We start from the raw sequence: 26,594 nt of genomic DNA on the forward strand, positions 1-26,594 counted from the left end.
TAGATGAAATCATGATTAGAATAAAATTTATTAATCTATTGATATTTCTAATACTATTAAAAATATAACTTTTAATGGTTGACATGAAATAAAATTTTATCATTTAAATATATTCATATTTCAATAATTATATATATTTTATTATTCACTATCTTAAAATTATGTATAGATAAATATAAATATTTACTTTTATATTTTGATGGCTTAGGTTATACTTTTCCCATAAAATTTACATACTCCTTACTAAGTTTATGTACCTATTTTAGACTTAATCCCCATTGTACATCTCAACCCTTTTCCCAAAAGAAAAAAAAAAATTCTAATAGAGGGAAAAATTGGCAGACCCACCTCCACCGTCATTATTTCTCCCTCTTTCTTCTCTCTCTTTTCTATTTGCAGCCACCACTCTATTCCACCGCCAGCAATACAATTCCACCGCCATCGTTCATCCACATCATGTTCGACGTACATCATCACCTCCACCGCCTTTTTGTCACCATTCTCCTTGTCCAAAAACGCTTCCCTATTGTAGGGACCCATCCCTAATGACACGTGGCACACATCCCCTGACGATACGTGGCACGCGATCCTATCCAGAGTATCCACATCCGGATTTCCTCGAGAGTACATGTGGCACGCTCTCCTATCCGGACCCTCTGAAATAAGAGCATACGGGACTCGCAAAACATCCTATCCGGACCACCGCCATTACTCATCCGGCGACCTTTCATATTCTATCCGGATATGTCCATCCGGATCACCGATCAAACCAAGCATGACTCACTACGTCATTCTGACACCCTGTCACAATCCATATTCCAATACCTGCAGAGTGAAAAGACAGAAGTGACAGCAAGTCACTTCCCACGATCTCTGACAACCGTTCGTAGGATGAGGATGTCCCTGCCACCACCTAGTGGCATCATGGTAAACCAAAAAGCCTTCCATCATTTATGGAGGAGAGAGAATTTCCAAATAACTATATATACAAACCTTCGCGCAAAGAAGAAGGTAAGCCTTTCAATACCTAGTAAAAGGTCAACTGTGCCAATTGCTTTTATCTCTCTTTCCATGGCTGACAAAACCATCGGAGGGTGTGTCCGGACACCCTGTCCGGACGCCTTTTGCAGGAGCAGCTGAATCAGGAATCATAGTTGAGATCGTACGTCCATCCATTTGGTAACCACATGGATCATTGGGAATACGAGACCTCAACATTGGCGCCGTCTGTGGGAAACTTTTTCGCTCATTCAGTAACTAGCAAAGATGGCCACGCCTTCCCAAAGCCGCTCATCTGGTAGAGGGGAGGAAGACAATTCTGAATGGCGCCAAGCCATCGAAAGAAGGCAGTTAGCAAGCGAGTGACAACTGCAAACTTTCCTCCAGGAGACGACAAGGTTGAGAGAGGAAAATGCAATATTGCGAATCCAGGCATCATCGACGGGGCCACCCCGTCGTCAGCACTCTAGAGGCCAAGTAGCCAACTCAAGGCCTCATATGGAGTCGATTTACCCCGGAACAGCGGAGGCAATCCCTGAAACACGCAGCGCTAGGCCGCATGAGCCACACACACCCATGCCTCAAGCTCCCCGCGAAGAGAGCTCCAATTCCACTCATTTCTCATCAAAGAGACAGCGTGACAGAAGATCCCAGTTATCGGGCGCTATGCGTGCGAGACTAGGACCCCAGCAGCCTGGCAGGCCCAAGTCACCAGTAACCACCACAAGGGGAGTGCACCATGACCCTACGGTCACCCCCATACCACAGAACGTTCTCTCGCACCGTGACCCCTTGGTCACCCCCATGGTGCAGAACGTTCCACGGCACCAAGCGGTACGAACCATTGGGAAAAATCCCCCGAACGAGCCACCCATCGGCTCCAATAGCAAAAGGCTGGATGACATGCTCTCCACGCCTTTCTGCTCTCATATCATTCATTACGAGCCCCCAAGGGGGTTCCTCGTACCAAAGTTCTCCACGTACGATGGGTGCAGTGACCCCTTCGACCATATCATGCATTATCGACAGTTCATGACCCTCAATATAGGCAACGACCCGCTGCTGTGCAAGGTATTCCCTGCCAGTCTACAAGGACAGGCTCTCTCATGGTTCCATCGCCTACCTCCTAACTCGGTGGATAATTTCAAAGACCTTTCAGAAGCTTTCGTGGGGCAATACCTATGCTCCGCTCGGCATAAACAAAACATCAGCACCTTGCAAAATATAAAAATGAAGGATAATGAATCCTTGAGGGAATTTGTGAAACGATTTGGCCAAGCTATCCTACAAGTGGAAGCTTGCAGCATGGACGTTGTCCTACAGATCTTCAAGCGAAGCATCTGTCCAGGCACTCCATTTTTTGAATCACTAGCTAAGAAACCTCCCATGACGATGGACGATTTGTTTCGACGTGCGAACAAATACTCCATGCTTGAGGATGACGTACGGGCAGCCACCCAGCAAGTATTGGTTGCCGGACAGCCGTCCAAAGGGAATATAGAAGGAAGCGCTAAACTTCCGGACAGGCCAAGGCCATCCGATCGAAGGCAAGAAGGGCCAAGCCGCCCGGAAATGCCACCCCTCAAACCACTCTCCATAACTTATGAGAAGCTTCTCCCTATGATCAAAAGCATGTCCGATTTCAGGTGGCCCAGACCCCTCGGGTCGGACCCATCCAGAAGAGATCATAGCAAAAAGTGCGCTTACCACAAGGAGCATGGCCACACAATGGAGACGTGCAGAAGCCTCCAATATTTGGTGGAAAGGATTATAAAGGCGGGACATTTAAGGCAATACCTCCGCTCAGATGCCAGAGATAGAGACGCCTCCCGGGGCCACGACTCTGGAGCCCCCGCGGTTCCAGCCGCCCCCAAAGCCGTCATAAACTACATTAATGGAGGTTCGTCGGATGAAGAGATAAATTCCAAACGAAAGAGGCAAAAATTATTACGAGAAGCAATGGTGCGTGAGCGTGTCAACTCCATCCGACCTGAGATAACCGGAGGAAGCCCTCACCCCATAGATGGGACGATCACTTTTCCACCAGTAAACCCCACACAGATATTACGCCCGCACCGCGACACCCTCATTCTATCCTTAGGGATAGACAAATTTGATGTAAGACGCATCTTAGTTGACCCAGGCAGCTCAGCTGATCTGGTACAAGCATCAGTCGTAAGCTACATAGGACACAATTTAGTAGGTCTCGAAAACCCTGGGAGAATCCTATCCGGATTCAACGGGGCATCAACTATTTCCTTAGGAGATATTGTGCTACCAGTTCAAGCTGGCCCAATCACTCTTAACGTCCTATTTTCAGTGGTACAAGATTTGTCACCCTTCAATATTATCTTGGGGCGCACATGGCTACACTGCATGAAAGCCATCCCCTCCACATATCATCAGATGGTAAGCTTTCTTACTGAGGGTGGGCAAATCAACCTGTACGGCAGCCAGCTAGCTGCTCGCCAATGCTACCAGATAGCAAGAGAACCAAGGACCAGTCAAGAGAATGAACCTCTCCCTGAGTCCACGCACGCACTTGACCAATAACAGTCACTATGCCCGGCGGACAGAGATCCCCCGGTAGCAGATCCCTTGCAAACAATCCAAATTTCAGAAGAAGATGCTCACCTTACTCATATCAGTTCCCTCTTAACACCTGAAGAAACCCAGAACATCCAAGACGCCCTCCGACAAAACCATGACATTTTCGCATGGGCGCACTCTGATATGAAGGGGATTCATCCATCAATAGTCTCTCATAAACTTAACATTTTACCAACAACGAAACCCATCCGGCAGAGGGTTAGACGTTTCCACCCGAACAGATAAAAAATCATCCGGAATGAGATCGATAAACTACTGGAAGCCGGATTCATCAAAGAAGTGGATTATCCGGACTGGTTGGCAAATGTAGTAGTGGTACCCAAAAAAGAAGGCAAATGGCGGGTCTGCGTTGATTACACCAATCTCAATAAAGCGTGTCCGAAAGACAGTTTCCCCTTGCCACGAATAGATCAAATTGTGGATTCCACTGCTGGGCAAGGGATGCTCTCCTTCCTGGACGCTTTCTCCGGATATCACCAAATCCCCATGGCCCCGGATGATCAAGAGAAGACAGCCTTCATAACGCCACACGGACTTTATTGTTACAAAGTCATGCCATTTGGCCTCAAAAATGCTGGCGCTACTTATCAAAGACTGATGACAAAGGTATTCAAACCTCTAATTGGCCGCACAGTAGAGGTGTATATTGACGATATCGTGGTCAGAAGCAAAACTCGAGAGGAGCACGTTCTCCACTTGCAAGAAGTTTTTCACCTCCTGAGGAAGTTTGACATGAAGCTAAATCCTTCTAAATGCGCCTTTGGCGTAAGTGCTGGAAAGTTCCTAGGATTTATGGTCAGTCAAAGGGGGATAGAGGTTAGCCCAGATCAAGTCAAAGCAGTCATAGAAACACCACCCCCCAGGAACAAGAAGGAATTACAGCGCCTCACAGGCAAGCTTGTCGCCCTAGGGCGTTTTATAGCCCGTTTCACCGATGAGCTCCAACCCTTCTTCTTGGCAATCCGCAAAGCAGGAGTAAGCGGATGGACGGACAACTGTCAAAATGCTTTCGAAAAAATTAAGCGGTGCCTCATGCAACCACCCATCCTAAGCAGCCCTCTCCCTAGAGAAAAATTGTATATGTACCTGGCTGTCTCAGAGTGGGCAATTAGCGCTGTCTTATTCCGCTGCCCATCGCCCAAGGAGCAGAAACCCATCTACTACATAAGCAGAGCGTTAGTAGACGTAGAAACCAGATATTCAAAGATGGAATTAACGGCCTTAGCACTTCGAAGTGCCGCCCAGAAACTCCGACCCTATTTCCAAGCACACCCGGTGGTCGTGTTAACTGACCAACCCCTTCGCAATATCCTACACAAGCAGGACCTAACCGGAAGAATGCTTCAATGGGCCATAGAATTGAGTGAATTTGGAATCGAGTTCCAACCCAGATTGTCCATAAAAGGCCAAGTGATGGCTGACTTCGTGCTGGAATACTCTCGAAGGCCCTCCCAACACGAGGAGCCAAGCGAAAAACAATGGTGGACTTTACACGTTGATGGGGCCTCCCGATCGTCCGGATCCGGAGTAGGACTCTTGTTGCAATCCCCAACCGGAGAGCGTCTGGAGCAAGCCATCCGGCTGGGATTCCCCGCCTCTAACAATGAAGCAGAATATGAAGCCATCTTAGCCGGATTGGACCTCGCTCTAGTCCTATCCGTCCCCAAACTTCGGATTTATAGTGATTCCCAACTTGTGGTAAGACAGGTTCAGAAAGAATATGAGGCCAAGGATGCACGCATGGCGCGATACTTAAACAAAGTGAGAGACACCTTGCAGCGATTCACCGAATGGACGATTGAGAAAATTAGGCGGACTGAAAACTCACGTGCCGACGCCCTAGCAGGCATAGCTGCTTTTCTTCCCATCAAAGAAGCTATACTATTGCCTATATATGTGCAAACCAAGCCCTCTGTCACGGAAACCTCCACTTGCAATGCCATCGAGGAAAACGAAACAAACGACAAAAGCTGGATGACAGCTATCATCGAATACCTCCGGACAGGCACCCTTCCCGAATAAACCAAGCAAGCACACAAGATCCGGGTACAAGCCGCTCGCTTCACCCTAATAGGGGGGCATTTGTACAAGCGATCCTTCACAGGTCCCTACCTCAGATGTCTAAATCATTCAGAGGTGTTGTACATATTAGCTGAATTGCACGAAGGAGTATGTGGAAATCATTCCGGAGGTCGGTCTCTGGCGCACAGGGCCCATTCGCAAGGTTATTACTGGCCTACGATGAAAAAGGATGCGGCGGCATATGTCAAAAAATGTGACAAATGTCAAAGACACACCCCCATTCCACACATGCCGTCAGGAGAATTGAAAACAATCTCAGGACCCTGGCCCTTCGCACAATGGGGCATGAACATAGTAGGACCTCTACCAGCCGCACCCGCCCAGAAAAAATTCCTGCTTGTAGCCATGGATTACTTCACTAAATGGGTAGAAGCCGAAGCCTATGCCAGCATCAAAGATAAAGATGTCACCAGATTCGTATGGAAAAACATCATCTGCCGCTTTGGAATCCCCCAGACCATCATAGCAGACAATGGCCCACAGTTCGATAGCATCGCATTCTGGAATTTCTGTTCAGAACTAAACATCCGGAACTCATACTCTACGCCACGATATCCTCAAAGCAATGGTCAAGCGGAGGCCACAAACAAAACACTAATCACTGCCTTGAAGAAAAGACTCGAGCAAGTCAAAGGAAAGTGGACGGAGGAACTACCCGGCGTCCTTTGGGCTTATTGAACCACACCCGGACGACCAACAGGAAACACTCCCTTCGCCCTCGCATACGGTATGGACGCAATCATTCCTACTGAAATAGGCTTACCCACTGTCCGGACCGAGGTAGGAAGGGAGAATGATGCAGATACAGAGTTAGGAAGAAACTTAGACTGGACGGACGAAGTAAGAGAAACTGCAGCCATCCGGATGGCAGACTACCAACAAAGGGCATCAACTCACTACAATCGCAAAGTAAGGCCCAGAAGCTTCAAAATGGTATGCTGGTCATTAGAAAAGTTTTTGAAAATACTGCTGACATAGGAGCAGGAAAATTCCAAGCCAACTGGGAAGGCCCCTACATAGTGTCTAAAGCAAGTGAAGGTGGAGCCTATCATCTACAAGAGCTAGATGGAACCCCGTTGCAGCGACCATGGAATGTATCTAATCTAAAGTAGTATTACCAATAAAGGATGAGGCAAAATGAACAAGTATATTTTATTGATACTTGTGAAACAAATCACATACAAAAAGTCTCCAGACTACAAAAATACAAGAGAAGATAGCAGTAAAAATTCTTTACAAAAAGAAAAGACCCTCATTGAGCAAGTTTGCTGCGCAGCTTCTCCTCTTCACCCGGATGAATTGAAGGGACATCCCGTTTGATTCCATGTTTCTTCATACAGCAGCGATAGCCAAAAAAGTACATTTCATCAACTTGCTTCTGGTACTCCGCTTCAAGTCCCTCCCTTTCCGCAGCAAACTCACCCTCCAGCTCTTCTTTTTGCGCTGATAAGCGCAACTGCAACTCTTCTCTCTGCCTCTTCTCAATGGACACCTCTGTCCGGAGGTGCCTCACCTCCCTCCTCAAAAGAGCCATCTCGTCCTCCGTTTCAAAAAGGCGAACTTCCATAAAATCCTCCCGGCTCTTCGCCTCAGCAAGCTCCTCTCGAAGAACCTCGTTCTCCTCTCGACCAGTAGAGGAACTAGCTTCAGCCTGCTCCACTCTCAAACGCAACCTCTCATCATCATTTTTCCGCTGAGACACGAAGGATTTTGTGTAATCAGCAGTCTCCAGCAGGTCAGAAAGAAGGTCGCGTTGACGAGCCATGCCGCGAAGGCCACTCACCAGCTGTAGGAGAATACTCAAGCAAAGAAAGGCAAAGTTACAAACCATGTAACAAATGCATCAATATAAAGAAATCAAGACACAAATTATACCATCTCCACTATCTCAAACATCTTAGCTGAAGGCACTCCAACGTCTGAACCAGAAGGAATCCGTTTTAGCTTCTCTTCCATCTCCGCATAGCTGAAAGGGCTAGCAGGGTTGAAAGTGGCATCATAAAAAAGACTCCCCCCTAAGGAGGCATTGGAGAGCGATTCCTCCTCCGGGACCACGGCTTCAGCATTCTCAGCCGACTGGGTCTCTCTGGATGGAACCTCATCCGGCACCAGCACTGGGGTAGCTGGGTTTTCTTCCGCCATCTCCGTCTCATTGCCTTCCGGGTGACCCTCCTGGACGGATGAGTAGCTGACCTCGATGCTTTCTAAAAACCGACCCTCAAGCCGCCTAGCGAGGCCAGACTTCAAGTCGCGTATCGGACGCGACCTTCTCCCGGTTGGCCCTCTCATAGGTATAAAGGCACGAGGGCTTGGCCCATGAGAAGGCAACCCCTGGTTGTCCGCCCCCATTTCTCCTGTTGGGGGTGTCGCAGGAGGCAAGGTTGCAGCACTAGAGGCCCGGGCCGCACCCATATCCGGATGAGGGGAGCCGGGTTGATTTATTGAGGGCGCTTCCTTAGTCAGAAGAGCCATCCGAACGTCCGGCGCCACTGAGGGCCCCGAAAGATTTAGGCCCCTAATAAATTCAAAACCGCTTGAGACAGAAGGCGGGAGGGGATTTTCCGGCTCTTGTATTGTTACTTCCTTTTCATAGCCAATGGGAGGCTGTACAAACTCCTTCGGAGGAGTTGGGATTTTCACTGCCTTTCCCTTATTCTTACCCAACTTCTTCTTCTTTTTCGCTGGAGCACCAGCAGGTGGAGAGGACGCGGACCGTTTCCCACCCGGAGCCTTCCGTAGGAGCCCCTCTTGTCTTTTCCTCTCCCGCTTGTTGAGACGGGCCTTGCGTGTCCGGGCATCTGCCTTCCGCGCCCCCTCGTAGAAGGGAAGGTCTTCAAGGGTGAAATGCTCCCCAACTACCACTTCTTCAGGCATCCGCCTCGGGAGTATGTTCAGCACGTATACCTGAGGCTCCTGGACGACCAAGCGGAGGTTCTGCGCAGAAAGAAACAGCTCGCAACTCCGCTCGGCCGACGTAATCTCGAAAAGCCTGTTCAAACGGTCGAACGAGGCCTTCTCCACCCAGTCCACCAGTTTTTCCCTTTTATTCTGGCCTGCACCCAAGCAAGAAAAATATGTCAGCCACCTAAACAATGCTGACTTACAAACCATGCAAAGACAGGAAGTAGCCTAGTTATACCCGGAACCTTTAGCGACTGGTTGGGGACAAAGGGCCTATCCGGATGATCCGCCAGACCTGCCCATACGCCCTTGACCAGCACTTGCCCCTTGGCGGCCCTTTTAGTCGAATCCGGCAGGCTGGTCACCAATTGCAGAGATGGAAGGCTGGCGACGAAGCTAAAGATATTATTCTTCACCTTCTTGATCAAATAAATGAAGAGAACGTCCAGTAGCGAGAGGTCCAAATTAAACAACATACTAAGGATGCTGCACCCCATCAGCACCCGAATCATGTTGGGATGTATATACACCGGTGGAATATGGGTGAAATGCAGAAATTCCTTGACCAGAGACGGGAGGGGGAACCAGAGCCCAGCATTGAAATGCTCCTTGGTAAAAAAGATCGCATTATCTTCCGGTTTCTCAGGCAACGCGCCCTCTCCATCAAAAAGCTCCACAGATACACCATTGGGAATACAAAATCGCTCGCAAAATTCCTTCACATTTAACTTTTCCACAGATTTTTCAGCACGAGCGTCACCAGACGGGCGAGGCGAGGTAACTTCCTTGTTGGCAAACATTTTTTAGCCTAAAGATGAAGCGGAATCTGCATGGAAGAAATCCAACAAGTCAAACAAAATAAATCGACCCCACAAAACCTCAAGCCCTACCCCACAGAAGATTCAAAATACCCCACCAAAAGCGCAGGGGGGCAACAGACACCCCAAACATACCCAAAACGCAGAAAGAAACCCTAGAAGCTAACACCAACAGTCAGTCGCCCAAACAGCTTTTCCAAGCAAATCGAAAGCAAACCAAGAAAAGAGGATACAAGAAGGAGAGAAACCAGAATAGCATACGTACCAAATGTAAACTGGAAGGTAGGGTCGAAAATCGCAAATGCAGTCACCGTCACGACCTGAAATAATGCCGATGCACTCACAAGCAAAGATACGCAGTAGGCAGATGAAGCAATAACAGAGAAAATGCAGTAAGAAAAATACAACAGGAGGCCACAGGCTGCTATTTGTAGGAGACAGCCCCTCGGTATTCCAAACGTTCAGCAAACGTTATCATTAAAATGACACATTGCCTAGGGAATACCCAGAGACGGCGGCTCGCCATAAATGCTCTCCTGTCTCTTCGCCCCCGCTTGCCACGTGGTCCAATTAGCACAAAAAGCAACTTCGGTTTTCAAAAAGCAATCATTCTTTTTTAACCCGCCCATTTTGTTAGGGCAAACTCGACAGGTTAAAAAGGGGGGCATTGTAGGGACCCATCCCTGATGACACGTGGCACACGTCCCCTGACAATACGTGGCACGCGATCCTATCCGGAGTATCCACATCTGGATTTCCTCGAGAGTACACGTGGCACGCTCTCCTATCCGGACCCTCTGAAATAAGAGCACACGGGACTCGCAAAACATCCTATCCGGACCACCGCCATTACTCATCCGGCGACCTTTCATATTCTATCCGGATATGTCCATCCGGATCACCGATCAAACCAAGCATGACTCACTACGTCATTCTGACACCCTGTCACAATCCATATTCCAATACCTGCAGAGTGAAAAGACAGAAGTGACAGCAAGTCACTTCCCACGATCTCTGACAGTCGTTCGTAGGATGAGGATGTCCCTGCCACCACCTAGTGGCATCATGGTAAACCAAAAAGCCTTCCATAATTTATGGAGGAGAGAGAATTTCCAAATAACTATATATACAAACCTTCGCGCAAAGAAGAAGGTAAGCCTTTCAATACCTAGTAAAAGGCCAACTGTGCCAATTGCTTTCATCTCTCTTTCCATGGCTGACAAAACCATCGGAGGGTGTGTTCGGACACCCTGTCCGGACGCCTTTTGCAGGAGCAGCTGAATCAGGAATCACAGTTGAGATCGTACGTCCATCCATTTGGCAACCACGTGGATCATTGGGAATACGAGACCTCAACACCTACCACCTTCCTTCTCCTGGTCAGAAAGGCTTCCTCGTCTACATCCTCCACACCTACCTCATCTCTTAATTTTTGAGTTAAAAAAAAAAAAAAAAAAAAACCTAGTTCTTATGGAACTGGTCGGATGATCTACTTTAGCGATTGGACCACACAATTCAATGTTAGTTAACAATTTGTTTGATCCAAATGATGAATCAAACTAGACCATGGACCAAATGATGGTTTAATAAGTTGATTTGATTGATCTAATTCGATTTTCAAAACATTGGATTGAAGTAATATAACATATATAATAATTTAGAAAAGTTGTATTAATAATTCATGATTCTTCATTGATCTTGATCAATGTGTAATTAGATATATTAGTACACATACTAAGATAAACTTCAATTCGATAACTAAGACTAGTCACCCTACTATTGAGGTAATACACTACAATTTTAATGGATTTTTAAAGTAAATGAACTAATCATGAACAACTTATTATCTTTCATTTAACTCCTATATTCACTACAAATCATATTTAAACAAGTGATATAAATCAAATATAATAAAATAATTGATATAACGTAAAATAAGGAATAGGTTTATCATATCATCATCAAAGGTTCCATATTATTATTTCAAACTAGGAAGTGGGAGCCTTCACAATTTATAATTCGATCTAAAGGAGCATATTCCATGTATCTTAAAGCAATTCTCATGTAGGGCGAATAGAACTGCCTTCGACTTTATTGCGGAACACACCACACCATGTCACATTGTTTTTAAAATTAAACAAGAACTAATTAAGATAAGCAACTATGGGGCTTCTCACTTGGTAAACCCCATCATCCCACACCAAAGAACCTGATATTACAGGGCTACTTAGTGCTGCCACACCAACAGTGACGGTGAAGGTTTGCGTCTCTCCAAGGGATTTGAATGAAAGTACACCTGGTTCAACTCGGATACTGAGTTCTGGAGGGCCAAGCACAATTGCCTTGTAAGTTGAGACCGGTGATCCGACGTTTGTGACAGTTCTAGTGAAGCTGCGAATAACACCTGCCCCATGCTCAGTAGATACAGCAAAAGAAGGGTAGTTTAAATCCCAAACAGTTCCATTTGTGGCTGCAGAGCAAGTGCTGTTGTCTCCGGTGATAAGCTGCAACTTTGTATCGTTATAGCCTTGCCCACACAAAAACTTGATGTAATCTGCTGCTCCAGCATCATATACCAAACCAGGATTTGCAGCCTGTAGGGGATTTAACTGACCTGCCCCATATGCAAACTCCAGGTCGGTGTTGGTTTCAACACTCATGGGAGAAGCTGCCAATAACAATGGACACATGAGCATTACTTACAGATATGGGTTATATTAATACTAGAACTTAGCTGTCTGCAAAAGCAACTTTCAAAAAGAGTTGAAAGAGATCTCTCTCCTTTTCCTCCTCAGCTTCAGGTTCCCAAATAAAGAAAACTGAATTCATAGCAGTTCAATCTCATTTTGCTCAAGTGATCACTGAGTAGTGGAACACGATAATCTGCGTTAAAACTTTAGTTTGAAGAATGCCCTCAGATTATGGATGAAGCCATTACCAGTTGTCATTATGGCAGACTTGATAGCAGAAGGAGACCATGTTGGGTGAAATGATTTGACGTAGGCAGCAGCCCCGGAAGCATGTGGACAAGCCATGGACGTCCCTGAAATGATATTGTATGGAACTACTCTTGTATCCCCTGGAACTCCTGTCAAACTTGAAGCTCCTGTCCATGCTGCTAGAATGTCAACTCCTGGCGCGGCGATGTCAGGCTGCACAGTTACAAGACATTGCAACTAATTAAGAAAGAAGTGGGTACGCAAAGGAAAGATCCGGAGGGAATTGAATAGCTGAGTTACACTGAGAATGTCACGGGTAATAGGGTTTGGGCCCCTCGACGAAAACGAAACTACAAATGGTGCCAATTCATTTTTGGCCTCGGTGGTCTTCTGTATATTTGCGGTTGGTGTGCTGTTAACAAAGGAGGAAGTACAAGAAAATTTAGTGTGATCTAATCGTTGTCCATAGGCTCACCAAGAACGATAATCAAATTGGAAAATATGAACATGAAAAGTACCTAGTTGAGTTTATGTACTCATGAACATTGCTAGTATAGACGGAGTCCAAGCAGGATGCAGCTATGGGGAAATTGAAGGAATATTCCGTATTGCCTTCATGTGGCATTACAGTACCTACTGCTCCAGCACTCAATGCTCCGAACCCAAGACTCAACTCATCACAGAGTACAATTTTACCAGTTACCAGAGACTTGTCCAAGGAGTCCTCGTAGCAGTACCTGCATGCATTTCATGATAAGTTTTTCCATTCTTCAAATATTATACGTACCTTACTGAATCTTCATTGAAATGTACAGACTACTTAAAATGAAATTAGAGCTTGAAAACAACTTCTATAAACTTTAATGAATATAATTACAGATTTCACATCTTCACCTGGAAGAAGATCCATCATAACCTGCTGACGTGTTTGGCGCATCTCCACCATAAATGAGAGGAACCATATCAATCATTTCGAAAGTATTTAAAGAGAGTACTCCCTACAATATGTAATTAAACATAAGGTTAAGATAATTTGGGAAAAGACAATTATGGTCAATGCCTATCTCAGATATGAGATCCCTTCAGTAGATATTGTGGACAATTATATTCACAAAAGTTGATGATAAAAATGCATATACGATGAGAAATTTGCTCACCAGATAAGTCTGGTTGTTTCCCAAATGCAGGGGGGTCACAAACTTTCTGTCAATGACGCTAGCAGCAACTGACAGAGACCAAGGCGAGAAATTTGTAATGGAAGCAACATCTGGGCCCGAATTACCAGCAGAATTAGATGTGAGTATCCCACTCTTCATGGAATGGAAAGCTCCAATTGCAATTGAGTCTTCAAAGTAATCCAATGGAGAGAATCCCCCAACAGAAAGAGAGATTACATCAACTCCATCGGCGATTGCATCATCAAATGCTGCCAGGATATCAGCGTCATAACAACCATCTGCCCAACATATCTTATACACTGAAATGCGGGCTGAAGGAGCCCCTCCTCGAGCTGTTCCTGTGCCAATGCCCAGTAAGCTTGCCCCACCAACTAAGTTTCCAGCTGCTGTGGATGCAGTGTGTGATCCATGGCCTTCTGAATCTCTTGGTGATGGAAAATCCCTTCGAGGTACTTTTCCATCACTCCGGTAGTATCTAGCTCCAATAATTTTACTGCATAGCATTAAATTTAATTTTTTGTTAGGCATGCAGCAGTGGGGTCTCTACATATCTCATCAGTGAAGAAAAAAAAAAGGGAATAGAAAAGACAAAAAAAAAAAAAAAAAAAAAAGGAAGGAAAAGAAAAAATCATTTACTTGTTGCAAGTGAAATTGGATGAGGTTTGACAAGTGCCCTTCCATTTGGTTGGTGGTGGGCCATACCCTTCATCACTGAAACTAGCAGACTCAGGCCAGATCCCAGTGTCCAGCATTCCAACAATAATGTCACTTTCAGTAGTTGTTCTATTAGCTTCAACTGGGAAGCCGATGAAGTCCCATGACCTTGTCGTAAGGAGTTTCTTCTTTCCATTTGGGAACACAGACACAACCCCGTCCATGCCTGGATATACAAAGTTACAATCAGGTTGGCAAACAAATATAGGACAATTTAAGATAATATATAATTCACCCACTGGACAGTTTCTTCGACTCCTCCTCCGTCAACTTTGCGACAAACCCGTTGAAGCTCCTCTTGTAGCTATGGAGAAGATATTCAGACGCACTACTGTTGAATGCAATCCACTAGAGAAGTTAGGCCACTAAAAGATCTTCATTCTTGGCAGATTTTCCAGTGTGTGTTTTCTTTTCTTGGATCATAATCCATGTGTATATGATGTACTTTTCCATCTAAAGTTCCATTTTTTTTCCCTAAACTTTCTTTCTGAAATTTTTTTCCCCGTGCTGTAGTCATGGTAAATTATGTATAGACAGTACTATAGTGCAAGTGTGACTTGCCATACTTGCAAGCTTAAATTTTTGGTCTGGTTGGAAAAATACAGATCTTAAAGAACCAATTCATACAAAAACTCACATTAGATCTATTTTCTTAAACTTTTAAATTGCAACTTTTTATTTTATTTTATTACTTATAGTAAAAACAATTTAATTAAGATAATTTTTTAGTTTTAGCTTTAATTAAAAAGTGAAGTAAGAGAAGTTTAAGAAGTAACGTTGATATATCCTCCTCACAGAACAAGAACCAATTAATTAAAAAATTAATCAAGGCCTAACTAAAACAATTTTTTATTTTATTTTTTAACTTCTTAATAGCTAATTTTAATTTTCAAGGCCTCTAGTGCATCTCACATTGTGGTGCCCCTAATTTTCTAGCCAGTCAGCTATCATAATCTATGGAGGAAGCAATTATAAATCCTCTTTCGTTTAGAACCAAAAAAAAAAAGGAAGAAGAGAGCTTATAACCTGCCGGTGACTTGTTGTAGCATGTTAGCGTGAAGGGATGACACCGACACTTGATCTTTTGGAAGGTCACCCATGTACACAATATACTCCTGCAACCACAAATTCCCAAGTATCCATCAGTTTCATTATAAAACAATTGTATCCCACGCACCATTTGCATGCATCGAACTCTAAAATACTTCAAACATTTTTATATCAAAAAACAATAAGTTGATCAAAAGAAGAAGAAACATTTGGGAGAGATTATCTGCCTTTCGATCTTTGTCCGTTGCTCCACTGCAGCTAATAAGTAGAGTGCAAGCAAGACTAATCAAGAGAAGCCATGAAAGAGGAGACGCCATATTGCCCACTGGAAGGGGATAGTCCCAGAATCTTGAGGTGACAGTGCTTGTATTTTGATGCAAGCTGCCTTTTATAGGAAATTGACCCAAGGCGCCCTCTCATTGGGTTCTCAAACTATCATTGCTAACCTCGCCAACAAATATTACAGTCCAAAGCCGGCTAGCTCTAATGCTAAGGGTGTGATTTTTTTTTTTTTTTTTTGTTATATGTTAATGCTTCTAATGAATCACAATCACTGCCCGCAGTTACGTTAGTTTGTCTCATATAATTGGAGCTATATGAATTCCAATGCTTTTGGCAACATCAATGTGATATAAGTATATATATGCTCAAGAATTGTAATTCGAAACAGACACAATATGGGTGTACGTCCTAGATATATTCCATCATTCGGCTAAGAAGCAGAATCTATGCTCGATCTTTTCCGTCCTTCAACATTAGCCAGCTTTTCTTCCCCCGTTATGTGATTCAGATACTTATACAACATGTATAAAAATACCACACCAACACATACCTCTAACATAGTCCAATTTTTTATTATTATTATTATTATTATTTTGGGAAATAGACTAGAGTATTTACAAATTCTGTTAGAAAAATTTGATCCCAAATGATAGACTTTAACTAATACTTGAACAAAATGTTAATACAACCATTTATGGGCCTAAACTTAAAAAGGAAAAAAAAAAAAAAAAAACATTAAGGGAACTTGAACATAAGATGCTTAAGGAATATGAGTACATAGGATGCTTTAGAGCTATTTATAATATGGTTGGTTGATTCTGTTTGGTACGTAGATATAAACCTAATTGGTAAAAGAATATTAAAACTGGTATATCTTAATGTGTGAATTAATTTTATCTTTGATACAATATTTACCAATAGTCATAAGAGCATACTTGTATCATTAGGAGACCTTGTGGGATGAAAGGACCTCACATAAGCGGCTGCCTCAGTAGCATTTGGGCAAGCCAAAAGGGTTAGACATTATTGTATAAAGTCCTTTTGGCATTTGGGTGTCATATATAGAAAATTTGTACTCTTCCCCACAATTCTCTCTCATTGCACTTGGAATTATAGTCCTAATACATAATAATAACTTCAAAGTAGTAATCAGTATATAATCTTTCCACTGTTGGGAAGTATATATGAGTTTTTGGAAGATTTATAAATTAGATTAGATTTTTTTTTTTTAAAAAAAAAAGTGAATTAAAATAGTTTCTAATTTGAATAATATATTTTAGTTTTTATATTTGAGTAATAGGGTAATAAAATGAAAATCACAACTGAAAACTTAATTCTTTAATTATAAGTGTTATATTAATAAAAGTGGAAGTATTTGATATTATCTTATGCTAAAAGTATCTAAGTATTGAATTTAATTTAACGGTTTGATAACAGAAGTAGTTTAAGGGTAGAAATGGTTATATTATAAATTTAATTAATCCTATATTTATAATATGATATATTTTGAATATTTGTTTAAATATTATATGAATAACATATTTGATTAACAAAAAATTTAATTGATATAATATTATATGGATTGTTTCCTACTGTTATTAGAACAATGAGCGGTAGTTAAAAAAAAAAATTCCTTGATAATTAAAATAACTAAAAAAAATATTCAAATTTAACTATTAAATAATTTATTATAATTTGGTCATACAAATTGAACGTATAAATCTAATTAGATTGTGTTTCAAGATAGTGATGTATTACTAGATATATAATAACAATTTTTCTTTACAATAAAAAATTATCTGTTTGACAACTATCTTTTAGAACAATTTTCTATTTTTCAAAACAAAAAAATTCGAAAATATGTTTGACAATGAGAAACTGTTTTTTATTTTTTATTATCAAAAACAGAAAATAAAGTGTTTTAAAATAATATCTTTTAGTTATTTTTAATTGTTTTGATTTGTTTTTCTAGAGCTATTTTAAAAACACTAATACAAACATATATAATGATTAAAAATAAAGCTATAGATATAAACATTATTTTTGAAACATATTTAAAAATAGGAAAAACCCTTTTAATTTTTCAAATGGACTTTTGTTTTACAAAACATTGTACTATTCTTAAAAACTATTTTTTAGAATTGTTTTAAAAAATAGTTACCAAACAAGTAGTTGGTGCCTTGGTTTTCAAGATTGAAAATCTTTGTTTCAAAACTCCAAAAGCTTATTCAATCACATTCTTCAATTTAGCATGTGTAATTAAAAATAATTTAATCATGCTCTAATGTTAGGTTTGATTGAGATGTCATCTCTCATTTAATAGGAAATTATTTTATGATATGATTTTCAATGGGATATATGATATTTTAGATATTATATCAATTGGATATGCTATGTTATGATTATATTTAGTTTATAAAATGAATAAAAAAAATAAAACAGAATATATATTATTTTTCACTATTTGAAATAAAAATTATATTGTGTCCTAATATTTTCTATTTAAAAAATATGAAATTTCTCTTATGATTTAATAATATTTGTGATTAAAATATTTAAACTTTATAAATCAAGATTTTTATATTTTGTTATTTAATATATATATATATATATATATATATATATATATATATATATATATATATATATATATATAATATTTAATCATAAATATATTGATATTATTTTATAAATATTTTTTAGTTCTTCTTTTTCAATCACAAATTTAATTTTATAATAAAATTTTTATTTTAAAAATAAGTAATAAAAAATATTAAAATTTGATAAAAAGATTTATGATACATGGGTATGTATATTTTATTTCTTAACTTAGGATTAACATATTTTATGTACAAGAGATATAAAAAGAGAGTAGATAATATATCTTACAGCTTATTTTATCTCATATTTAATTAAATATAGGATAAAATAAATTATAAAATAACCTAGTTTCAATGCATATAATGATATGTACTATGAACCATTCAAATGGGTATTTTTTCCTCAAAGTTCGTTTATATGCGTATCTAAATCGTTTAAAGTCCAGACCCAGCATGATATTTTTTTTCTACCACTATACTAATGCAGATTGATTCATTCCCAATTGGTGTCTCAGCTGATTCATGTCCTCTCAATGGTCCCTGACAGTAGTGTCATTTGATTCGTGTCCAGCTGGTGTCCCTTAATTGTGGTCCTCAGGGAGTAATCAACAAAATTTATAACCTATTACACCATGTACTAGGATAGCCTTAGCTAGCATAGCATAGCATAGTGGCTCTAGGGTCGTTCACTGGGATGGGTTTTCACTTCACAATTGATATTAATTCAAAGCTAAATTGGTGTCTTTTCATTTCAAGGTTAGCTTTAAAAGAAAACATAAAGATGTTTAAATGAAAAAGGTTTGGTTTTAAACTAACCAAAAATAGTAACTGATTTTACTTACAAAGAAAAGTGTTTCTTGGAGTTTAGATCACTAGATTCAGGTTCCTCATACAAAAAGGAAAGTTCCGATCACTTGTTTCTTTTCCTCGCATGAGAGAATTAACATATAGTTAATTCTCTAACCGGTGTGGTACAGATGCTTCCCATTAATGGGTTCAAACACTAAATCCCTCTCACTGATGCAACTTGCAATGGCTCGTGCCTCTCACCTAGCATTTGCCATTCAAGGTGATCTTTAACCTTGGATTTCCCTTCACAAGCTCGCAAGAGATAACTAATGGATGTCTCCTTAGAGTCCAAAATCTTCCCAAGTGTTGGCTATTCTAGAAAATCCTACCTTCAAACCACCTCCCAAAGGCTCGCAAGAGATAAACAAGTGCATCTCAATGGATGAAGATCACTTGCCTTATCAAGTGTTGGCCCAGGTGAGTTAAAGGTGTTTTAAGTTAACTAAAAAGATAAAAACCATTAACAGGTCACGCTTTCTCTTCATTAAAAACTAAAACAACAAAACTTCCAATTTCTGCATGAGGAACTTACCCGGCTTTCTTCACTCCAAGAGACGAAGAGCCTAGCCTCTCATCCTCTGAGGAAAAATCCTCAGAGTTTGATTGGCTAAAAAGAAAAAGAACAAGAAAACAAAAATATATATGAAAAGCAGAGCAAGTGCTCTGTATTTTACTTCCTTTCAAAACTGTACAAAGGATCCGTCTCCAAGAACAAGCTCCCGAGATCTATATATAAGAGGTTATTCACCCCTTTGTGCTTACTTAAAGACTAAAGAATCCTATGATAGGTGGGCTACAAGGAGACTTTGGGGATTTAGACAACAAATATCTAAAGCAAAATATCTCAAGATGTCGGTCGAAAATATCTCAAGATGTCAGTCAAAAATATCAAGAAGCTTCAGGAGAACACCGCGGCACTGTATACTGAGAGAAAAACTCTCCGGATAAGCGCTGTTTGAGGATCCGGATATGTCTGACCGGAGAAGTTGAAACGTCCTCCTCTCCTATTCGGCTGTGAGATATCCGGATGTGAAATGTCGGCGAACGGAACGTCCTCCTTTCCCATCCGGATAAACTCCATTCGGATTCCCCCAGGTGAAAAGAGCTATGCCGCAAAGGGGAACCGTCTGCGTGCAAGGTGTAGGGACCCCTCTCCCGGATGACACGGAGTGCGCATGGCTATCCGGATCAACTCCATCCAGATTCCCAAATAGGACATGTGGCGCGCTCCCCTATCCGGATTCCCTTAGGGAGAAGCACACGGCACTCGTGAACATCACACCCGGACGATAGCATATCTATCCGAATGTGTTGTCCGGATCATTGACTTCCGTCACCATCCTGTCCGGACGCCTTGTCCGGACATCTTTTACTCCTTACATTCCGGATCTGCTTATGGCAAAGGACTTCAAAGCTTCAGTTCTTCATGTTTCTGAGCTTTCCTTTGCTTTGCCATGGATTCCAAAGAACTCTCCTCAATCACAGATTGCTTTGGTGATAAAAAAGCTATCAAAACACCAAAACTTAACACAATTTGATTAGAATTGATTACAAGGGTCATTAATATGTTAATTGGGTTAAAATGTGATAACTACTACTCAAAAGTGTTTATAAGAGTTAATTACAAGTTATGAAATAGCACTTTTTGAGTAGTAATCACAGATGTTGTTTCAAAATGAATATTTTTTTGGGTGAAGAACACTTGTGTTGATAACTAGTTAAGAGAAGGTATTCAAATAAAGATCCTATTTCCTTTCTATTTGAAACTTGGTACAAACCTCAGGAAAGGTCCCTTGATCACTTATGGCTTTAGGCCTTTTACTAATTAGTCCCGTGTATTTTTTAAAATTATCTCATTACCAATTAAACATGAGATTGAATATATTATTCATTCTTTTATCTTATTCCATATTATATCCAACCAATAAAATATAATCTAAAAATATCTCATAAATATTAATTAACAATAAAAGTAGTAGATTATCAATTAATTTCATTATTATATTTTTTTTCTTTTAATAAAAATATTTACATTTCTTCAAAAATGCTATGAAAAGGAAAAGAATGTTAAGAAAAATCATTATCCTATGTTTACATGCACAAAAAGAGGCGAATAAATACCATAAGGAAAATGTTAAAATATTGTCTTTGATATTTTCCGCAAAAAAAAGTTTAGAAGTTTGGGAAAGATACATTTCTCAATACTTTTTTTCTCCAGTTTTCTACAAATAACTAAATAAGAGAAGAATTTTACAAATTTTCTTCATTATATTCATTCCTTCTATTTTTCTTTTTCAAATTTTTCTCCCCAAACTTTCTTACAATCAAATAAGTATTAAGTAATATAGTCATGATAAGAAAATAAGTTTAGAACAGAAAATTCTAACAAAAAGGAAAAAAAATCTTCATAGTACATAAAAATGATGCATTTCCTAATTTACTTTAGGATCATTTTTACTGTTATTTTTGTCAAAACCATTTAAAGAAATGCAATGATATCTTTCATTTTTTTTTTCTATAACCCTTTAATGAAGAATTAGCTTTTATAAATAAATTAAATTTAGTTTATTTAGAAATTCAATTTTATTATTAAAGAATAAAGAATAAAATATTTTATTTTAAAAGAAAATTCAATTTTAATATGTCAAATAAAATAGAATTTGATTTATTTTTTAAGGAACTAATAATAAAATTTTGATTTAAAAGAAGAGATGATTTAGTAGATTATAAAAATTCAAAAGAAATAATTGATTAAAAATGATGAAATACTCTCTATACTTATGAATTTAACTATTTCCATACTTTTATTAAAAAAAAATAACTTATTTTTGACATAAATGTCCTTGACTATTTCAAGTATTTACAATATGTATTAAAAGAAAGAGTTATTTTTACAAGAAAATAATAAGAACATTTTTGTAAAAATGAGGTTAAAAAAGAATGAAGTGTTAGATTTCCAAAATTGGTTTCCAATAACCCTTTTAATCAAATAACTCAATTTAAAAATTACCAAAGGAATATTCTCTTAAGTGGTCAATCAAACCTTTTTTACTAAATAAATTTTAATCAAATAACCCAATTTAAGAATTACCAAAGGTATATTGTTTAAGTGGTCAATCAAACTTTTTTTTTTTTACTAAATAAATTGTAGGGTTTGTAAGTAGCATTTAGTGTAGAGTTGAGTGACAAAAATTTATGTTATCAAACCCACAACGTAGCCAAGGTCACTCTCTTATTCACTTTTCATATATTAGCTATTAATTTTATCAAACATCCCTGGTCTTATATTCTTTTATTTATCTCTTTTACGTAATTATTTTTGTGTGTTTAGCCCTAAACTTCTTAGTACCACAAGCCATAGTACATGCGAACAATGGATAATATGTTCTGTATGATTGTGTTTCATTACAATTCTAGGATATGACAAAAATAAATAAACATTGATGAGATTTATTAAAAGCTAGACACGACAGAGGCGAAGATCTGCGAGAACAAGAAATTTTACTCAAAAAGCAAAAGCAACAATGGGGCTTCTCACTTGAAAAACCCCATCATCCCAGACCAAAGACCCAGTTAGCTTAAGTTCATCGCCTGCTGCCGTAGCCGTGACGGTGAAGGTCTTCTTCTGGCCAAGGGACTTGAATGTAAGGACACTTGGTTCAACTTTGACAGTGAGTCCGGGAGAGGCAGTCACTTTTACCTTGTAAGTTGAGACTGCTGATCCAACATTGGTCACTGTCCTGGCAAAAGTGCGCGTAACAGTTTTTCCATCCCTAGTAGTTAGGGTAAAAGAAGGATAGTTCAAATCCCAAACGGTCCCATTTGTGGCTTTTGTGCAACTACTGTCATCTCCCGTGATAAGCCGCAAGTTCTCAGTGCTATAGCCTTGTCCACACAAAAATTTGATGTAATCTGCCGCTCCAGCATCATACACTAGACCAGGATTTCTAGCCTTTACAGGATTTAGATGACCCGCCCCGTATGCGAACTCCAGATCGGTGTTAGTTTTAACATTCATGGGAGTAGCTGCAAACAATAATGTAATCATGAAGATTAGTTACAGATTTGGTTATAGCATGAAGTATATTCTTAAAGCAATGGCAGTTGAAAGAGATTTCTCATTTTTTTCTCTTCCTCTTAGATCTCAGACCTTAGCTTCAAAAATGACCTTAGACTGTTGATTAAGCGATTACCAGTTGTCATTAAAGCAGACTTGATAGCAGCAGGAGACCATGTTGGATGAAATGATTTGACGTAGGCGGCAGCCCCAGAAGCATGTGGGCAAGACATGGACGTGCCTGAAATTATGTTATATTTAGCTACTCTTTTATCCCCTGGTACATCTGTCAAAGGTGAAGCTTCTGTCCATGCTGCTAGAATTTGAACTCCCGGTGCAGTTATGTCGGGCTGCATAAAAACAAGACGTTGCAACAATGAAGAAACTGGGTGGTCACAGCAAAGAAGTTAAGGAAATTAGTTTGCTGAATTACACTGAGAATGTCAGTTGTAACTGGGTTGGGGCCCCTAGATGAAAATGAAGCTACAATTGGGGCCGATTCTTCTTTCACGGCGATGGACCTCTCTATTTTTGCAGTGGCGTTGCTGTTTATATCAGAAAGGATTGCATGAAAATAAAAATATATTTAACATTATCCACTGGTCCGCCAGAATCGATTATCAAATTGAAAAACATGAAAAATACCTAGCTGAGTTCATGTACTGCTGAATTTTGCTTGTATCACTTGTGTCCAAGCAGGATGTAGGTACAGGAAAAGAAAAAGTTCTCCCCTCGTTGCCTTCATCTGGAATTATAGTACCGGCTGCACCGGCAGCCAGTACCGCCTGTCCACGACTAGACCCATCACAGAATACTATTTTTCCAGTTACCAGAGACTTGTCCAAGGAGTCATCAGTGCAAAGCCTGCATTTCATGATAAATTTTTTGGGCATTTTCAGACTTCAAATACCAAAAAATACTGAATTTTTTAATTTAAATTAAATGGATCTGTGATGAAGATTATTACAGATTTCAGTCTTTTTCGTTTTTTACCTGGATTCAGACCCAGTGAAACCTCCTGCCCTATTTGGTGCATCTCCAGCATAAATGATAGGGTGCATATCCTTCATCTTAAAAGTATTTAGAGAGATTGAATCCTACATGCAAAAAATAGGTTAAAGATTATCTGGGAAAGCACAATAAAGGGTGATGTCCAATCTCAAGATATGATATCACAGAACTTAATGTATAAATGTCGTAGAAGGAAAGCTTGGTCACCTCATAAACCTGGTTGTTACCCAACACCAACTTGGTCAAAAACTTTCTGTCAATGGTACTTGCAGCGACAGAGAGAGACCAAGGCGAGAAATTTGTAATAGATGCAAGATCAGGACCTGAATTACCAGCAGAATTAGATGTAAGAATCCCATTCTTCATAGAATGGAAAGCTCCAATAGCAATTGGGTCTCGGAAGTAATCATTGGGAGAGGATCCTCCAACAGAGAGAGAGATAATATCAACTCCATCAGCAATTGCATCATCAAATGCTGCAAGGATATCTGCACTGAAGCAACCATCAGACCAACATATCTTGTACACTGCAATGCGGGCAGAGGGAACCCCTCCTCTAGCTGTTCCTGAGGCAACGCCTAGCAAGCTTGCATCATCAACTATGCCTCCAGCGGCTGTGGATGCAGTGTGTGTGCCATGGCCATTAGCATCTCTTGCTGATTCAAACTCTCCTTCTGGTACACTACCACTACTTCTGTAGTATCTAGCTCCAATGATTTTACTGCATAGGATTCCGTTTCAATTAAGCAGAATTAGAGATGTCTATCTATATATACAGTGGATGGTGACAAAGATAGAAAACAAATATTACTTGTTGCAAGTGAAATTGGTTGAGGTTTCACAAGTGCCCTTCCATTTGCTTGGTGGTGGACCAAATCCTTCATCGCTAAAACTTGCAGACTCAGGCCAGATCCCACTATCGAGCATTCCAACAACAATATCGCTTTCAGTAGTATTTCTTGTAACTTTCTGGGGGAAGCCCATGAAGTCCCATGACCTTGTTGTTAGGAGTTGCTTCTTTTCATTTGGGAACACAGACACTACCCCCTTCATGGCTGATTACAAGGAGCAGTTACAATCAGAAAGATAAACAAATACAGGACAGTTAATAATAATCTCTTAATAATTATATATAATTTACCCACCAGACAGTCTCTTCATCTCCTCCTTGGTCAATTCCGCAACAAATCCATTGAAGCTCCTCTTGTAGCTGCGGAGTAAATATTTGGATGCACTACTACTGTGGAATGCAACCAATTGGAGAAGTTAAGTCATTGGTACATCTTCGTTCTTGGCATTAATGTTTTTCATGTGTTCTATATTGGATCATGATTATCTATTTTCTCCTATACGCCTAATTTTGCAGACACCACTAATTAAGCACCACAAAAGATCTGTCTTCTCAGGGTGCCATTTCAATGTAAAAGAATCTGGGAAGTGCTTCATAAAAAAATGCTCTTGATTAAATAAAAAAAAAAAAAGAAGAAGAAGAAAACGGTGCTACCTGCCGACGACTTCTTGCAGCATGTTAGTGTGGAAAGACGATATGGAGAGAGCACCGCCCTTTGGAAGATTACCCATGTACACGATATAGACCTGCAACCACAAATTGGCAAAAGTATCTTTCAGATCTCTAGCCCAAGTCTTGACGCATCAAACTTTTGAAGACATTCTCTGTATTTATAATAGTTTCTTCAATGAACATAACGAAAGAACAAAATATAAAAAGACATGGCAACAAGGCCAATAAGAGGGAGGGATCATCTGCCTCTCGATCTTCTTCGGAAGCTGTGCTGCAGCTGATAAGCAGGGTACTGCAAGTAAGAGTGATCAAGAGAAGCCATGAAAGTGGAGGTGCCATATCCCTTCGCTATTGGCAGGGGTTGTACCAATTGCTCGCACTTTTATGCCAACGAATGGCCCTTAATTTATAGAAGGACTACAAGGCGTCTCTAAGCTAGCTTTGACCATCTTTTTGCAAATACAAATTATTATTTTTTGGAAGATGTTTTAAAATGGTATATTTTGAAAGCTTTTGATATTTTCCTATTTAGCTAATTTTTTATACGGAATTTTATTATTATTAGGAAGGAAATTGAGAAATAATTTTATCTTTATAAAGAATATTTGTATGCAATCAGCACATAATATAAAACGAAATTTGATTAAAATGGTGAGTCCTTTATGAAATTAGGAATCACTTCTTTGACTACAGTGGATGGGTACAATGCCTCACCACGTCGACATTTATGTTCTCTTGTGATTGCTTTTTATTTACTTTTGTTTCTTGTTTATTATTCCCTTGCTTTTACATGACAATTATAGAGGCAATACAATGAATGTGATAAAGTATGATATAAAAAATAAAAAAACAAAAAACCGGTGATTATGGAACCCAAATATATATATATATATATATGTTCTTAAAAATGTTTTTTAAATATTTTAAAATTTTGTATGTCCAAATTTAAAAAACTGTATAAGAATTCATATTTAAAAAAAAA

General features: G+C 39.9%; 3 protein-coding genes across 3 annotated transcripts; 1 reads left to right on the forward strand and 2 right to left on the reverse strand.

Moving 5' to 3' along the window:
• The first annotated feature begins 1,497 nt into the window (after window positions 1–1,497).
• On the forward strand, window positions 1,498–3,552 carry LOC117928460. The gene has a single exon (XM_034848338.1). It carries the CDS (start codon window positions 1,498–1,500, stop codon window positions 3,550–3,552), a length of 2,055 nt encoding a protein of 684 aa, XP_034704229.1.
• Window positions 3,553–11,463: 7,911 nt separating this feature from the next.
• Window positions 11,464–15,356, reverse strand: LOC117929169 (cucumisin-like). The gene is made up of 9 exons (XM_034849398.1): window positions 15,268–15,356; window positions 14,481–14,572; window positions 14,164–14,407; window positions 13,507–14,020; window positions 13,244–13,347; window positions 12,868–13,086; window positions 12,650–12,761; window positions 12,349–12,562; window positions 11,464–12,078 (listed from the first exon to the last, which is right to left on the reverse strand). Exons 1-9 carry the CDS (start codon window positions 15,339–15,341, stop codon window positions 11,555–11,557), a joined length of 2,097 nt encoding a protein of 698 aa, XP_034705289.1. The 5' UTR covers window positions 15,342–15,356; the 3' UTR covers window positions 11,464–11,554.
• A 7,059-nt stretch (window positions 15,357–22,415) lies between these two features.
• Window positions 22,416–25,686, reverse strand: LOC117927995 (cucumisin-like). Its single transcript, XM_034847738.1, has 9 exons — window positions 25,595–25,686; window positions 25,236–25,330; window positions 24,902–25,145; window positions 24,298–24,811; window positions 24,073–24,176; window positions 23,725–23,943; window positions 23,513–23,624; window positions 23,216–23,429; window positions 22,416–23,048 (listed from the first exon to the last, which is right to left on the reverse strand). The coding sequence occupies exons 1-9, from the start codon at window positions 25,669–25,671 to the stop codon at window positions 22,528–22,530; spliced, it is 2,100 nt and encodes a 699-aa protein (XP_034703629.1). The 5' UTR covers window positions 25,672–25,686; the 3' UTR covers window positions 22,416–22,527.
• Between the last annotated feature and the right edge of the window lie 908 nt (window positions 25,687–26,594).

The sequence above is a fragment of the Vitis riparia genome, chromosome 13 (assembly GCF_004353265.1).
Source record: "Vitis riparia cultivar Riparia Gloire de Montpellier isolate 1030 chromosome 13, EGFV_Vit.rip_1.0, whole genome shotgun sequence".
Classification (NCBI taxonomy): domain Eukaryota; kingdom Viridiplantae; phylum Streptophyta; class Magnoliopsida; order Vitales; family Vitaceae; genus Vitis; species Vitis riparia.

What these genes read in the sequence shown, in the direction of transcription:
- LOC117928460 (XM_034848338.1), top strand. Translation starts at nt 1,498, where the DNA reads ATGGAGTCGATTTACCCCGGAACAGCGGAGGCAATCCCTGAAACACGC.
- LOC117929169 (XM_034849398.1), bottom strand. Translation starts at nt 15,341, where the DNA reads ATGGGTGACCTTCCAAAAGATCAAGTGTCGGTGTCATCCCTTCACGCT. An exon ending in GGAGTCGAAGAAACTGTCCA is followed by an intron (nt 14,408 to 14,480) that starts GTGGGTGAATTA and finishes TTGTATATCCAG; the next exon opens with GCATGGACGGGGTTGTGTCT. An exon ending in TCCAATTTCACTTGCAACAA is followed by an intron (nt 14,021 to 14,163) that starts GTAAATGATTTT and finishes AATGCTATGCAG; the next exon opens with TAAAATTATTGGAGCTAGAT.
- LOC117927995 (XM_034847738.1), bottom strand. Translation starts at nt 25,671, where the DNA reads ATGGGTAATCTTCCAAAGGGCGGTGCTCTCTCCATATCGTCTTTCCAC. An exon ending in CAGTACATGAACTCAGCTAG is followed by an intron (nt 23,625 to 23,724) that starts GTATTTTTCATG and finishes TGATATAAACAG; the next exon opens with CAACGCCACTGCAAAAATAG. An exon ending in TTACAACTGACATTCTCAGT is followed by an intron (nt 23,430 to 23,512) that starts GTAATTCAGCAA and finishes GTTTTTATGCAG; the next exon opens with CCCGACATAACTGCACCGGG.